The 14,207-nt window shown below is 42.2% G+C and overlaps 1 protein-coding gene across 1 annotated transcript in view; it reads right to left on the bottom strand.

Annotated features, from left to right (window-relative positions):
* Nucleotides 1-6,299: 6,299 nt before the first annotated feature.
* The window catches only part of RHOJ (ras homolog family member J), a 58,781-nt gene continuing 50,873 nt past the window's right edge, over nucleotides 6,300-14,207 (bottom strand). Inside the window, exons 3-5 of the mRNA XM_065683897.1 lie at nucleotides 12,562-12,726; nucleotides 11,115-11,210; nucleotides 6,300-10,791 (exon numbers count right to left, since the gene is read on the bottom strand). Coding sequence (XP_065539969.1) covers nucleotides 10,645-10,791; nucleotides 11,115-11,210; nucleotides 12,562-12,726 — 408 coding nt within the window. The 3' untranslated portion in view covers nucleotides 6,300-10,644. The remainder of the gene's footprint in view (nucleotides 10,792-11,114; nucleotides 11,211-12,561; nucleotides 12,727-14,207) is intronic.

Raw genomic sequence — 14,207 nt, 5'->3', positions numbered from 1 at the left:
GCTCCATGGAGACCTGCTCCTCTGTGGCTGCACACAGAGCTTGCGGGCAGCCAGATGTGCTTACGGGAAGGCTGTGGAATGGTCAGTGATGTGGCCAGGGTGGGTGAGACAAGCCCAGTTAGGAAAGAGAGCAAACATGCTGAAGGATGGTTCACACCTTCTCAGACCGTTTACAGACTAGGGGACACCTGGGAGCTGCTGCAACAGCCCTCTGGTCACCACAGCCATGTAAGTGCCTTTGCGCTCTGGTTCCCACCTGCAGGAGGACAAATCCATGTTCATCCCTCATTCTCCCCTGAACAAAATGGGCAATTATGTGAAAGGAGGAAGAGTTGCCAAGTGGGAGAGATTCCCAGATTACAAAACAAAGACACCTTCTCAGATAGCCATTAGGAAAGAACTGTTGCTGAGAGTAATGTCTGCACCTGCCTTCCCTCAATTAAGTCTCTTGTCTTCTAGATGCAGCCACCTTCATTTCCAGGGTTTCATGCTGGAAACTCCCCCAGGTGTTCTGTCCTCATTGAGACAGGTTTAATGGATAAGTTGCTGATATTTTATTTTTTTTGTCTGTGGAACTGTAAAAGCTGCACTATGGTTGAGTAGGAAGGAGGTGACTTTATCACTCTGCCTTCTCTAATTCTGAATAGAGTGCTGTGTCAAACAGCAGCAGCACTAGTTTTCTGCTGATGGATTTAACTGCCCTTTAAGAAGTTCTTGTGTTCTGTTTCAAATTGCACCTCACGCTCCTTCTGATCTTGTTACTATTCTAACTGGTATCACAACTATTATGGGAGACCTACCAAATATTTTGTGTCCTTCATAAACCTCCACATTGTAGTATGAAAGCAATTTAGAGCAAATTGGAATTTATTTATGTGTAAAGATTTCTCGCATAGAATATTTATAAGCTCCTACAAACTCTTTGCCAGAGCCGTGAACACCTGCAAAACATCTCCTCAAGGCTGATATGAAGTCATTTCCTTCACTGGACTTCTCTCATGGAGTCTGAATGTGCTATAGCATCAGGATTAGAAGTAGGGTTAGAAAGTGGCAAACTTCCTTCCTTTGCAGCCAACAGGAAATATGGGCTGCACCCAGATACGGTGAGACAGTGGGAAACTCAGCAAGTGCTCAGAAGAAAACTCTGCAGAGTGTGAAAGAGGGTTTTGACTGATGCAGTAGCAGCTAAACTGGAGGCTGGAAGAGTGGGAAGGATATATTGACTGAAACCATGCTAACACTTCTGGATGGTCTTTTAAGTAGGAAAGCAGAAATGAATGGAGATGCTGTGGGTTCGTGGGTGACGAAAGTACAGCCAATGCCACAGCCCACTAGGCTATTTGACTGGTGGATATCCCACTTCATCCAGATATGCTGGATTCCCACAAGTGACTTTCAAAGACCCAGCACCATTCGTGCTGCTTGTGAGTTCAAACCAGGGGCTTTTTTCCAGAATTTATTACACTGCTAATGTTTCATTCTGTTCAATTCCCATCAGTTTTAATACTTGCAACAAGGTCTTTTAGCTTTCACACCCTTTTTGCTGCAGCTGGAATGGCATGTTCTGCTCAAAATTTACAGGCAGTCAATGTAGCCCACACATTTCAAAGCATGAGAAGGCCCTTTCCAGGCAACCTTCATCTCCTTGGGGGCCTTTTTATGCTCTTTAAAGCCACAGATTTAAATCTCACCATCCTCCCTGTCCAAAGCAATTAAACAGCCCTCAAACAGCTGTCTCTGGTGAATGAATTTGCAAGGAGTGTTTGTTACAGAGGCTGCCATGTCTCCCATGAAAGCCCTTACTGTGCTTTTGTAGCACATTGGTTGTCCCCTTCACCTGGACACTGACCACTAACACCAAACGAAAATCCTCACATACTGCAATGTGGAGCTCTTAAAAGTGTCATTTGCTACTGCACATTTAGTCTGGCATGAGCTGAACTATGTAAAAGCAAGGGAAGGAAATTTTGCTCAACATGTATGGAGGGAACTAGGCTTGCCTGGGAGAACTGTATCTTGCAAAGCAACGACTTGAGAGAGAATCTCCTATACAAAGCCTCAGTATTGAACCATTCACAGCTCTGCAGCCCCATCTTGGAATGCCTGCTGCTGCAGTGAAAAGTTTTCTGTAAGGGAGGTGGCTTTATCTGCCTGCTCAGGAAGGAGAAGGTGGATATATGGAGAAGGCATGACTGTGCAACTTAGGGACTGTACTTGGCTCTTGGCTCTGCCATAAGCATCCCAAGTGAGGAGGGAGAAATCGGCGGATTTTTTTGTGCCTCAGTTTCCCTTCTGAACAGTGGGATTGATAATAAAGCCATTATTTTCCTCCTGGTGTGTTTTGTAATGTAGAGATTGTCAGGTTGCTTGTAATGAGTCATATCTATATTCCGCACAGCACTCAGTTTCTCAGGCTTGTTGTCACTTTTTCGACTTGAGCAGCAATAGTCACAGTCATGCAGTGCTTTGATTTTTCACAATGCTTTCCTGTTATGTGGTGGTTACAAAAGTCCCCTGGGTCTTGCAGTTCAGCTCCCCTCATTCCCGTGCTGCAGTTAGCGTGCCCAGCCAGACAGACTGTGTCAGAAATCAGGATATTTCACCCTGTCTTCAAACCTGAGCGACAATTAGAGGAAGGGTAGGGTGCTTCCCTGGACACGTTTCTTGCACTTTCTGATGTTCTGACACGTTTCTGACTGTTTTCTGGTGGATGAGACAAGCAGCTCTGTCTTGCTCTCACTGTATTCACAAGAAAACATAGGAACTGCTGCCCAGGGTTGAAGAAAAGGGCTGTCTCACCCAGTATCCTGCTGCTGACAGTAGCCAGCAGTGGATCCTCAGGGAAATGTGAAAGCATCAGGGCTGTATATATCCTTCCCTGGCTATAACACCCAGCTTTAGCAGGCAGCAGTTTAGGAAGTTTCTGCTCTGGCGGATGTATTCAGCATCTTGTTGATCCCAGATGCAGTTTCTCCATGCTGTTTCTTCCCAGAGAAAGTCTGGTTGTGGAAAGTCTGGTTATTAATACTAGAGCTTCCTCCAGGGCAGATAAATGTCATGGGCCCTCTTGAATTGTCCTGGCTCTTTGGGGAACCTATCTATTTATAGCATCCAGGTATTCATGCTGCAGCTCCTTTTTGTTAGGAATAGAACTTGCTACCCTTTGTTCTGCGAATGAGTGCCCCAAGCAGGGGCTAGTTAAGCTTGCTGAGGTTTGCAGACTGCAGGAACACAAAAAAGCCTTTCTCTGGTGAAACTTACTTCTTTAGCCCAATCGTTATTAGGGATGTTGCTCAGGAACGCTGGGATTTATAGTCTCAATTTGAAGATCAGACCTGCTGTTCAATGGGATTGCTTCTGGTCTTGAAAGCAATGCTAATGAAAAGCAAAGAAACAAAAATTTTTTTTTTTTAATTTAATTTTTTATTTTAGACGAAAGCCACATTGCTGCACTGAATCCCTGGATGCCTAGAGCCAGTCATATTCTTGATTCCAGTCCAGCATTAAGGGCTGTCTTTCCTTATGTAACTTCTTCAGCCCTTTCAGCATTTCACTTTCTCTCCTGATTCACCCTGGCCTATGTGCTGAACAAAAGGCTACACAGCTCCTCATCTTCCTTACTATCAATGAGGGTTTATCAAAGAGTTTTGTAATCTCTGTGTTAGGTTTGTCAGGGAGTAACGAACTCCCCCCAAAACTCCTAGTGGAAAACTCCCGGGAGGAACATGCCTGAGACAAGCAAACCTCTGCAGTGTCACCTCCTCTTTGACATTCTGCAGGGGACACTGGAAGGTTCAGGTGGTTCCAGAACTATCAAAAAGCAGCCCTGTATGTTAGTACATGGTTTTCCTATCTGAATTGTCCTCCAGGTTTTATGTGATTGACATCTGGGAAAATAAACAGAGCACCACACCTTCTCTAAATGATGCTGTCAAAATACTTAGTAATACATTTATTTTGTTAAAATAAAACTATGTACAATAGATGATATTAATGTGCAGTTACAATATACAATAATTACATGTTTAAAAGAGGATAAGCAAAAGAGTACAGAATCATGTGTTGTAAATAGGAAACTAATAGTGTTTACATGCTTTTTAAACTAGGAAAAATGTAATTGCTGGAAAAAAGTTTCCTTGGTTTGAAATCTTATTGCTTTGACATGAATTCTGAAGTTTTCATGAATCTTAGAGAAAAAGATATACCATTCAAAAGTCAAAGGTAACGTTTTAGTACTCATCCTTTGGTTTTACCAGCCCCATACTCCAGCAATATTGCAAACAATAACTTTTAAGAGAGAAAAATTCAGTTCGTCACATCAAGTAAATGACTCTTTTTCTTATCTTGAGAGCTGACTGATGATGTGTTATGTCCTGATTTGTGCTGAGGTCATTATATCTGCTTCAATTAGAATAACTTGTTGCAGCGTTACTTTTAAGTATTGCTAAAGTACTACACAAAAAGGAAGGAAAGAAATTTTCTTGTGTTCTCAGGGGAGCAGAGAATCTCTTTGCAGTGAAATGCTTGTATCTGACAACTGCATCAACATCGTAACAGGTTAATCTTGCACTCAAGGACAATTCAGGTCCATCTCCCTGCTCCTCTGCAGCCTTCTTTGATGCCCTCCCAGTCTCAAGGTGCTGCTGTGCCCCAGGTATCCCAGTGTGACTCCACAGAGGCTTTTGCCAGGCTCATGCCATACATGCTGGGACAGCATGGACATAGTGCTATGCCTTGCTCTGGAGCATTTCTCACCTGGCAGTCTGGGCTCATCACCTTACATCACTTCTGCTCATGAGTGAAGAAGACTGCCAATGTCATTTCCCTCTCACATTGCTTAATGTTATTGCTTATTAATGATTCGATATTTACAAGCTTGAGGACAGTTTGTGCTCATTTACTCCACACTGACAAGGCACTTCAGTGCCTGCCAGATCTGTGATGCAGGTAGAACAGCTGCCTATTTTGGGGAAAGGTGTTGGGAAAGATGGTATGACAGTCATGCTATGGATATGGCTTACACCCAAACTACTTTGACAGACATCAGACAAAAACTTCTACATGTTATCAGTACAAATAACTGCTTTGTTGAAAGACCTGGAAACTGTAGGCTGGTGACAACTGTTTATTCCAAACTCATTAACCTCCGATCAAAGTCAAAATTCAGAAGAGTTGGTATCAGCAAGAGCTCAAACTGATCTTTGGCAAAACCAAATGCAAAATTAAATTTGGCATTCTGAATGGGAAGAGATGAAGTTAAATGACAGCAATTAGTGCGGTGTCAAACTCAGAAAAGATAGATACCATTTGTCTTGAATATTACACTGTTACTATCATCAGTTTCATCTTCAGCCTCAGTAATGGTTGAAAAGAAGAGTTATAAATCCAGTCTCCAAAGCTCAAGCTGAAGATCAGACCAGCGAAGTCTCCAGATGCCTAACTTCTTTCAGGAGTATGCAACCTCCAAAAGGTATAAAAGGTTCTTGGACCTGGCTCAGCGTATCTGTGTGCTCAAAGCTTGGTCAGCAACAATAAAGGGCAGAAAAGGAGGAAAGACTCAGATGCTTTCTGCACTAGTAATGTGTGAACCCCATTGAAATTTTCCATTGTCTTCATGAGAATTGAAACAAAGCCAAAATACAGAATCTTTGAAAATCCCACCCTAAAATTGTAGTTAGGAGAAGCAGCCAAACACTGCATTACAGTCTGCACATTCTGAGAGGGGGTGGGAGTCATGTTCAAAGTTATTTCTGTTAACATATTTTCAAAGGTAAAGAGATTTTTCACCACTGACATCAATTCATGAGAGTTTTGGTTGTTGCTCTGTGACATAAGGGTTTGTGAGCTCATTTTCCTCTGACAACGAGGTTCTGACTCTTTTTGCTGTTCTATTGGGGTTCCTGGAACTGCCCAGGAAAAATAGATTCCTGTTCACATGTTTCTGACAGCTTTAACTGAAACAAAGAAGAGTATTTTTTTTCATCCTAGTTGTGAGCATCCCTTAACATTTAAAACGAAACTTAAATTTTAGGATCAAACTGACTAATTGTAGCTTTGGGCCCTGATTTTGCATCTCTCCCCCAAAGCAAAAGTGCAGATGCCATTCGATTGCACTCATTGCTTCTAATTGGTTTTGTCCCACTTTCTGATGCAAAAATACTTCTATTCATATTTTTGTTTTGATAAGTGAAGACAGCTGAGATCACAAAGCCACTACCAAAAAGAGTGGAGGCTTTTTCCTGATTTCAGAGGGCCTTTATTCACTAAGAGGAAAATAACATTTATAGTAGAGATTCATTTTTACAAATGTTAAATGTGTCTAGAAGTTATCTGACATGGGTTGCTCCCTGCTCACCTCTTGCTAGAACAGATACTCCCCCAGTCCTAGAAAGTTGTGCACCAAGAAAACGTTCTGTGATTTCTGGATTTGCTTTCTTATGTAGGACAAAACACATTACAAATCCTCTTCAGTGAGAAGGAAAATTTAGGGAGAAAGGCACGTGCAGGCAGATTCCTGCATGCTACCTGTTTACTGAACAAATGGTCTCTGGGCCAACGTGAGCATACGTTGATTGCTTTGCTGGCGAAGACTAATGTGCTTCTAAACAAACCTGACCTGGTTGATGCCACTGCAATATATTTTTAAACCAGATGAAGTTTCAGTATGGTGAATCAAGAGGTATTTACTGTGCCACGTGGGGGAAAAAAGCTACAGAAAAGGTGATGGACCATAAGGAAGCTATGGAAGAAGATGGGCATCTTGCATGTCTGGATTAGAGAGGCTTTTGTAAGGACATGGCAGCTTGCATGGTGAAGTTACATCTGCTAGACTTATACCTGGTTGAACAAATGCTCCTAGATGGACCTGCATGGGGCTCTCCCCGATTTTTTTTGTGGAAGTCTTTGTGGTGCCTCATTCACTTCCAGCAGGTTCACCAGAGTGGGGTGTTTCAGTTGCTTCAGCATGCAGATCTCCCCCGCCACAACATCCCGGCCTATCCCCCCAAGGCTTGCTTGTTTACCTTTCCTGTCTTTCAACATTCCAACTTACTGCCCCAGGGCTTGTGAAGCATCAAAGCCTCAGAGCTCATTCCCAGACTGTTTTTCATGCAAATCTTATTGCCTTCACTCCCCACAGTTTATAGCCTCTATGACTCTCCTAACAGTGTTCCTTTGAAGGTGAAATTGGGATTTGGTTTCTATCTCATTTTACACTGAGCAAGCCTATCTCCTTTCACCTGGCAATCATTTATTGATTTTCTTGTCTTGTTACTAATGGTGCTTGAAAATAACTTGAAGTTTATATCTGTTGCCTTATGCCTGTGCTTGCACTGTGTCTGGTGTTGTGATATTTCTGAAAATAAGCTTTGCTGCCTCTTCACACACCATCTGTTGGCTTTTAGAAAAGGTATTAGGTAGGACTTGCCAGATAGTCAATGAGTCTCCTTCCATCTGCCTACAAGCCCTTTTTAAAAACTATTGGCCTGTGCTATTCCTGCCTCCCCAAAATAGTAAGCGTAAGAGGGCAGATCCTTGAGTAAGGTTCAACATTGAATGGATAAGTGTATCTACATAATCTAATACAGCAATAATGTTTATGGGGTCTGAATTAATCATAGCTCTTTTTAAAATATTTATTTTAAAAACTGTAGTTTCAAACAGAGTTGCGATGATTTGGGCAGGGTGCCGTGGTTTAATGCATTCGGACAGTACCATTTTAGCTTCTACATCACCATGTGTTTTTAAATTGAATGTCCTCGAGCCACTGCAGTTACATTAGTGCTACAACTTCCTATTTGTTTTTTTATTGTATATTCCTATCCCATTCCATCCCATTAGTATTAACAGACACCCCTGATACTTGGTGGCAAACGAAAATATCATTTGATTATTTGTGGTTTTCTCTGGGCATGCTGGGAATGCTAGACTGCGCTTTTCCAGTGCGCTCATTATTTTATGATAAGCTCAGCTGTCAGTCTGGATTTCTATTTCCTATGTATTTTGTAAAGCTCGAAGAGTTTCTGGCAGCTCCAATCTGAATGTTTGCATTGTGCTTCAGCTAAAACAGACTTCACTTACTTTAACCAGAGACTTGTATATAGGCTAGCGCTCTACAGCAACCTACATGAGCTAAAACAAAGTAATCATCCTATTTTATTTCCACTGAAGTAAATGGCAGCACAACAAAGCTCTAATTTTCTCTAAAATCCGTTGAAAGGCTTTTCTTTTTGTTTCAGTGGCCTTCTAGTTATGTTGTAACACAACAAACATTACCTAAATATTTATCGATTGAATCTACTCCTAATTTTCCTCATACTCCCCTACTATCTCTTTACACATTATAGTTCCGCTGATTGCCAGTCTCCCAGCCATGTGAATACTCAATGCTCTGCCTGGGGATGGCAACACAGCCTCTGCAGCATGACATGAACTCCTTCACCAGGCTTCAACACTGTCCTCACTCTGAGCTGTGCTTTGTCAGCCAGTCCATTTGAAGCAAATGTCTGGGACATAATAAAACAAAATACAAAATAGGAAAAAAGAATGACAGCAGCGAGGAAATCTTTCTTTTCTCACTTTGATTTAGCATAATGTTGTTTTCATCCATGCTTGTGTGCTGCAGGAAAGAGATGGTGAGTGGAAAGTTGGCTGGATAGTGGCAACAATGCACTTGCCTTGAATTTGATCACTTTGGTCAGAGAAAACTGTTGATTTCTACCTGGAAACATCTCTGGGTCTCAAAGCTGGTTTCTGTAGGTGTCCATGGTAAAGTGAATTTGTGCTAAAGGAGCTTGGATTCATAATCCTTGATGACTGCAGGACTGGGCACTGCATCATGCTTGTTCCCTTCTCTGTGGCAAGGGTGCAGTTCCTACAGTTCTGCTGAAGTCACTAGTTGCTCCAAGTAACAGTGAGTCTATAATTCACCACTAATCACACGCGTTCTTCTGGTTGCATGTGGGTGCTCAGCCATGCTACTGTGCTTCTGAGGAGTGGGCTGGCAGTGCCCTGGAGTGGGGTGTGGGGGAAAGCCCCAAGGCTGGGAAGGTGCACTGCTGTTACTTGCTTACTGCTACAGCACTTCTGAAATTACAGGCATTGCTTTTGCAAGAAGTTACATCAGAGGTTTTCAAATCTGTATTTGCTGGCGCTGTGGTTCTCTGCTTGGGGAATGGAATCCATAACAAGACAGTCTCATGGCATTGCCAGGGTACCTGAAGGCAGATGCAAGTAACAAGATATCCGTCAAGTTCACCTCTGAGCATCTGTGTTGCTGTGGTATGTACAGCCTCCCTGGAGAGGCTTTATTGAAAAGGCACACTTTCTTCAACAGCAAAGAGAGCTAACAGGCAGCTTCCCTTCCCTGAAGGTCTGGACATCCCATCTCTGTGCTGTCAGCTGCAGCCAATCACCTGTGACTTTTGTGAAAGTTCACTCCTGCTGACTGCAGCCAGGCTGCAACTTAAACAGCACTCACAGTAATGAAGATGGAAAAATGGGAACAAAGAAGGAAGTAATGAATGGGGGGAAGAAGGCTACAATAAATCAACATGTTTACAACTCAACTTTGATAGGTTTTTTTTTACATGAGATACTCCATTAAAAGAAAAAAAAATCTTAAGGCATTTGGATCACCTTAAAGCACTTGGAGTCAGTATGACCTTTGGCTTTTTGGCTTTTGCTATTCTTGTCTGCCGGGTGAGATGTAGAAATCCAGCTGATCTATAAGGTAAATTTTCAGTTGCCATGGCAATGTGTCTCATTCATGTTCTCAGTTTGGAAAGGAGATTGTTCCATGCTGCTATTTCATGTCCAGGGCTATATTCTTTGGTGGTAGACTTTCTTGGTTTCAGTACATTAATGCTACAACTCTGTTCTTCCTTTCCCAGCTTATGGAAACGTGGCTCAGCCCGAACATTCCCCTGTAAAAATACAATTATTTGCATTTTTTCGTTGTAAGAACATTCCTTAAGTCTGGAGGTAAATGTTGATCCATTTTGATAGCTTGGGTGCAGCAACATCCTGATGCTGTGAGGTTTCACCATTAAGTGAAAACAAACTGGAATCACTCCACCTTTGCTTCCATGCAATTTGAACAAACTAAAGCATATCCTGAACTAGTGAGTCTTATAAAAGAAAAGTAGTTAAAAAGTACATCCTACCTATAGTGTATATGTTACATATTAGATTTCTACAGATCTCCATGTGCTTTCAGTCAATTCATATTCAATCCCTAAGTACTGCAAATTCCTAATTTTGGTTGATTCTTGTTTAAGGCCAGAAATGGAGTTTCTCTTGTTTCTTTCACCACCTTTAGAACTTTGTTTTTCCATATGCCACCTTCACCTTATTCCTAAGTTGAAGAGTCAAGCAGGAGCAGGCATTCTGGTTTCTGTTGCCTCAGTGCAGTCTGCAGTAGTGGGAGCAGGCTGCATACAACTCTGGAGGGTTAGGAAAGCACATAGACATGATTTGGCCTAGTGTGATTCAACTTGGAGGTTTCACAGAACAGAGGGCTCCTATATTTGGGTAAGAAGGACCCCTTTCTGGTCATGTTCCCCATTTCAGTTGCATGTGACCTTCATTGCCTTTCTAACCTGCTTTGTTTCATTGAACTCATCTCGCTTTTCTTTCCAAGTGACTTCACACAAGGGTGCAGCACCTATGGCACTTCACACAATGCTTCTTCTTCTTCTTGGGGTGGAAAATGGTCAGGATCGCCTCATCGAAGACAGTCTTAAGGCCCTTCTGTGTGAGGGCTGAGCACTCCAGATAACATTGTGCTCCAATCTGAAAGACAGCAGAGAAAATGTTAGTACCCACTGCTGGGAGAGACAGAGTAACCCTGTTCCATTATCCATTTACGTTCATATGTGTCTTGCCACAAAGGGAAGCCCAGACCTTTAGAAAGGGGGTCGTATAATTGCTCCATTTTGTATCTGTCTGCCTGTGGGATTAAGGAACAAGCTCAGGTGTTCATCCTGAGTGATGAACATCAATTGGGACCAACCAATGGGCTCCAGAGTTCACCTCTAACAAAAAAAAAAAACAAACCCAAACCCATCAAAAGCATTGATCAATTGATAACATGGGAGCCCAGAAAAAGCTATTACCTCCTTTGCTAGCTTCACTCCATGCTCGTAGGTGAGTGGTTTCTCCTTCATGTAAAGCAGCCGAGCCAAAGTTTTGGGATCATCCCGAAGATCAATCTAATTAGAAAATACACAGACCCTGAGCTTAGAACTGCCTTGCTCTAATGCTTGAGACAGATACTCATAGCTTTACAAACTCACAGTCATGTCCTTGCATAAGGGCTTCTGTCATAGTCTCAGATGATGCTTTGGAAATGAACTCACATGTTTGTGGTTTATTTTATTTTATTTTAATTTTTATATTTATTATTTATTTTTAATTTTATTTAAATTTTTATTTTATTTTTATTTTTTCTGTTTAATGCGAATTAGTTCTTATTGGCAACCTATTGGGCCACAGCTCAGATAGCTTCAGTAAAGTCAAGATGAAGTTCTCAGTGGCTCTCACAAGGCATCTTGAAAAGCGTTGGTGGAAGTCTGAGACACACTGGAAGAGGAGCCTGCTCTTGCACTGCATCACCCGAAAAACATCCTAACAGGCCAGACAGACACAGCTCAGTCTGACTGACTTGAAACAAAACCCTTTATTTCCATGGAAAACATCAAAGCGAAGCATTCTGGCATTTCAAACCCATCCATTTTCAGAGAGTGCGATCCAAAGGGCAATACTTTTATTTCAAAATAGGTGATTTGGATTACTCCAGTGTGGAAAACAAAGCCAGTGTTAGAACAACTGGACTTTCCTGTGGCATGAAGTTTTTCACTTTGACTAGAGTTTGCTCTTTTTATCTAACTTGGCTTAGGCTACTCTCCTGTGTTCGGACGTTTTCCAGATGGTCATATCCCTACTTTTCTCAGTCTCTAGCCACTCTGTGTCCTAGATGCAAACCCATATTTAAGGCTTTTTTAAAAATGTATTTATTTTTATTGATAGATTTATAGATTTTAAGGCTAAACTAAAGTGATTTGGTCATTTTGTCCAACATCCACAATAACACAAGCAGGACAGTGAGTCACTAATTGCCATGCTGATATCAAAACTTAAAGGGAGGCTATTTCCGTCCCATGTCTCTAAGTAAGTCATTTGGATAATTATTCCCATTCTTAAAAGTTAGTTTGAAGTTTAGCTTCTGCTTCTAACCACAAACTCTGATGTTTTTTTTCTCCTCACTGGAGGCCTGTCAGAAACCTTTTCTCTGTGTAGACATTTATGCCTTTTTGCCTCGTGTATATACATTAGAATAAACAGATGAATGAGTTTCGCCACTTGTGACTAGTATGGGACATCTGCATGTTGGTTTCCATTTTAGTCCCTGAGTTTTCCTCTAATCTGGTTGCTTATCACATCAGAAGTTAAATAGGAAACCTTTCCACAGAGCTCAGCCTCTAGCCACCCCTGGGGTGGAGTAGGAATCTCCTCGCTCTGAAGACCCCTGTGATGGCTGGCAATGCCCCAGAGAAGGATTACCTGTGTTCCTATGAGGACGTAAGGCACATTGGGCATGCAGACTTTCAGCTCAGGCACCCACTCCTCCTGGACGTTGTGATACGAGGCAGGGTTCACCACCGAGAAGCAGATCAAGAAGACGTCGGTGTTAGGGTAGGACAGGGGTCTCAGCTGGTTGTAGTCCTCCTGCAGGGGAAAAATAGCACGTGTATTATGGGCTGAGGGATAACTGCAACTAGGGGCATCATGTTGGCTCTTGATGAACTGCTCAACACCGCCCCTCCATGCTCATGCACATTTACAACCTCTGAGGAGCTGCTGAGGGCAAAATCACCCCTCGTGGGCTGGAGACACCTGTTTTTGTCAGCATCTTTACCTGAAAAAGCTAACACATTTTGTTTGTGTATGCATTATCTGTGGTGATGGTGGCATAGAGGGTGATGCTCAACAGCATCCATCACTAGTGGAATAACAAAAATTGATCTCATTGCTGTGTGTACAAGCCTCAGCCCTTTGGCACTGTGATATCATCCTGGGAATTATCATTTCACTGTCACCACTAGATAATATTTGTTGATAGCACACATCACTAGGGGCTTTTCTGTTAATATTATGGGCTTTCTATTCCCCAGTAGGCATTATGGACATGACCATACACAACAAATGATGTCTCTGAGCTATCTGATGCCATTGCAGTCATGTTATGCTAAGCAGCAATGTGTCAGTCAGCAGAAGACACTCATCTTGAAAGCACAAAGCAGATCAAATCTGGCCTGCAGTGGCTGGGTAAATCACTGATGGTGATTCAGTGTTTCCACAGGCCCTGGACTGAGGAAAAAGAGATGGTTTCTCTATGGGCTAGTTGTGAAAAAGGTGAATTTTCAAACAGCTCAAAGCACAGCTGTGTCATGTTGTGAGCTGACTTTGATAGCTGAGTTTCAAGGAAGAATTTGGTTCTATTTTCAGGCTTGAGATGTTGAAAGTGAGCGGAGGTTTTGCAAACCAGGTGAAAGTAAGAAGACTGGCTCTGTCTGATAGTGAGAGCACATGTAGCTGTGTCTGGAGGGTTCTTTTCAATGAAACCTGTTAGAAAATTTCAGAGCAATGAAACAGATGCTTCTGTTCTGAAATTTTTTTTTTAGAGGAGTCCAGAATTCAAAAAGGGGAAAAGAACAAAGTTAGAGTGTAGGGAACAACAATGTATGCTGCTGTCAAGCCTGACTGAGATCTAGGTCTTTGGTTTATAGTTTCTGCATTCTGGACAAGCCTCTAATCTCTACAATATGGTTTCTTTCAGTTACAACTGTATGAAAAGTGAACTGGTGCAGCTTTGTTTTGCAGATACTGAAACAGTTAACAATTCAATGAAAAAGGAAAACCAAAAAAGCATGCAGGTGCTCAAACTTGAAAACATGTATTTGTGGCAGGGAAAGCCCACATTAGGGGCAGGAGCAATGTGAGCTGCTGCCTGTCCGGCAGGAGAAACTGCTGCAAGACTTTATCACTGTGTGCCCAGATTAGATGGTGCTTTAATTCAGCCTTGCTTCTGTCTTGCTTTGATTGCATCAACAAATGAGAGGGCTTTAATTCTGAATTGAGGCTGGTAAATCTTCTTGCCAAAGTCTTTTGTTCACTGAGTATGCAGTGATAACATGGCCCAGGCTACT

This window comes from Lathamus discolor, chromosome 6 (assembly GCF_037157495.1).
Source record: "Lathamus discolor isolate bLatDis1 chromosome 6, bLatDis1.hap1, whole genome shotgun sequence".
In the NCBI taxonomy this organism is placed as follows: Eukaryota; Metazoa; Chordata; class Aves; order Psittaciformes; family Psittacidae; genus Lathamus; species Lathamus discolor.
Note: the sequence above shows the minus strand (reverse complement) of the source record. Positions and strands in the feature narration are given on the sequence as shown.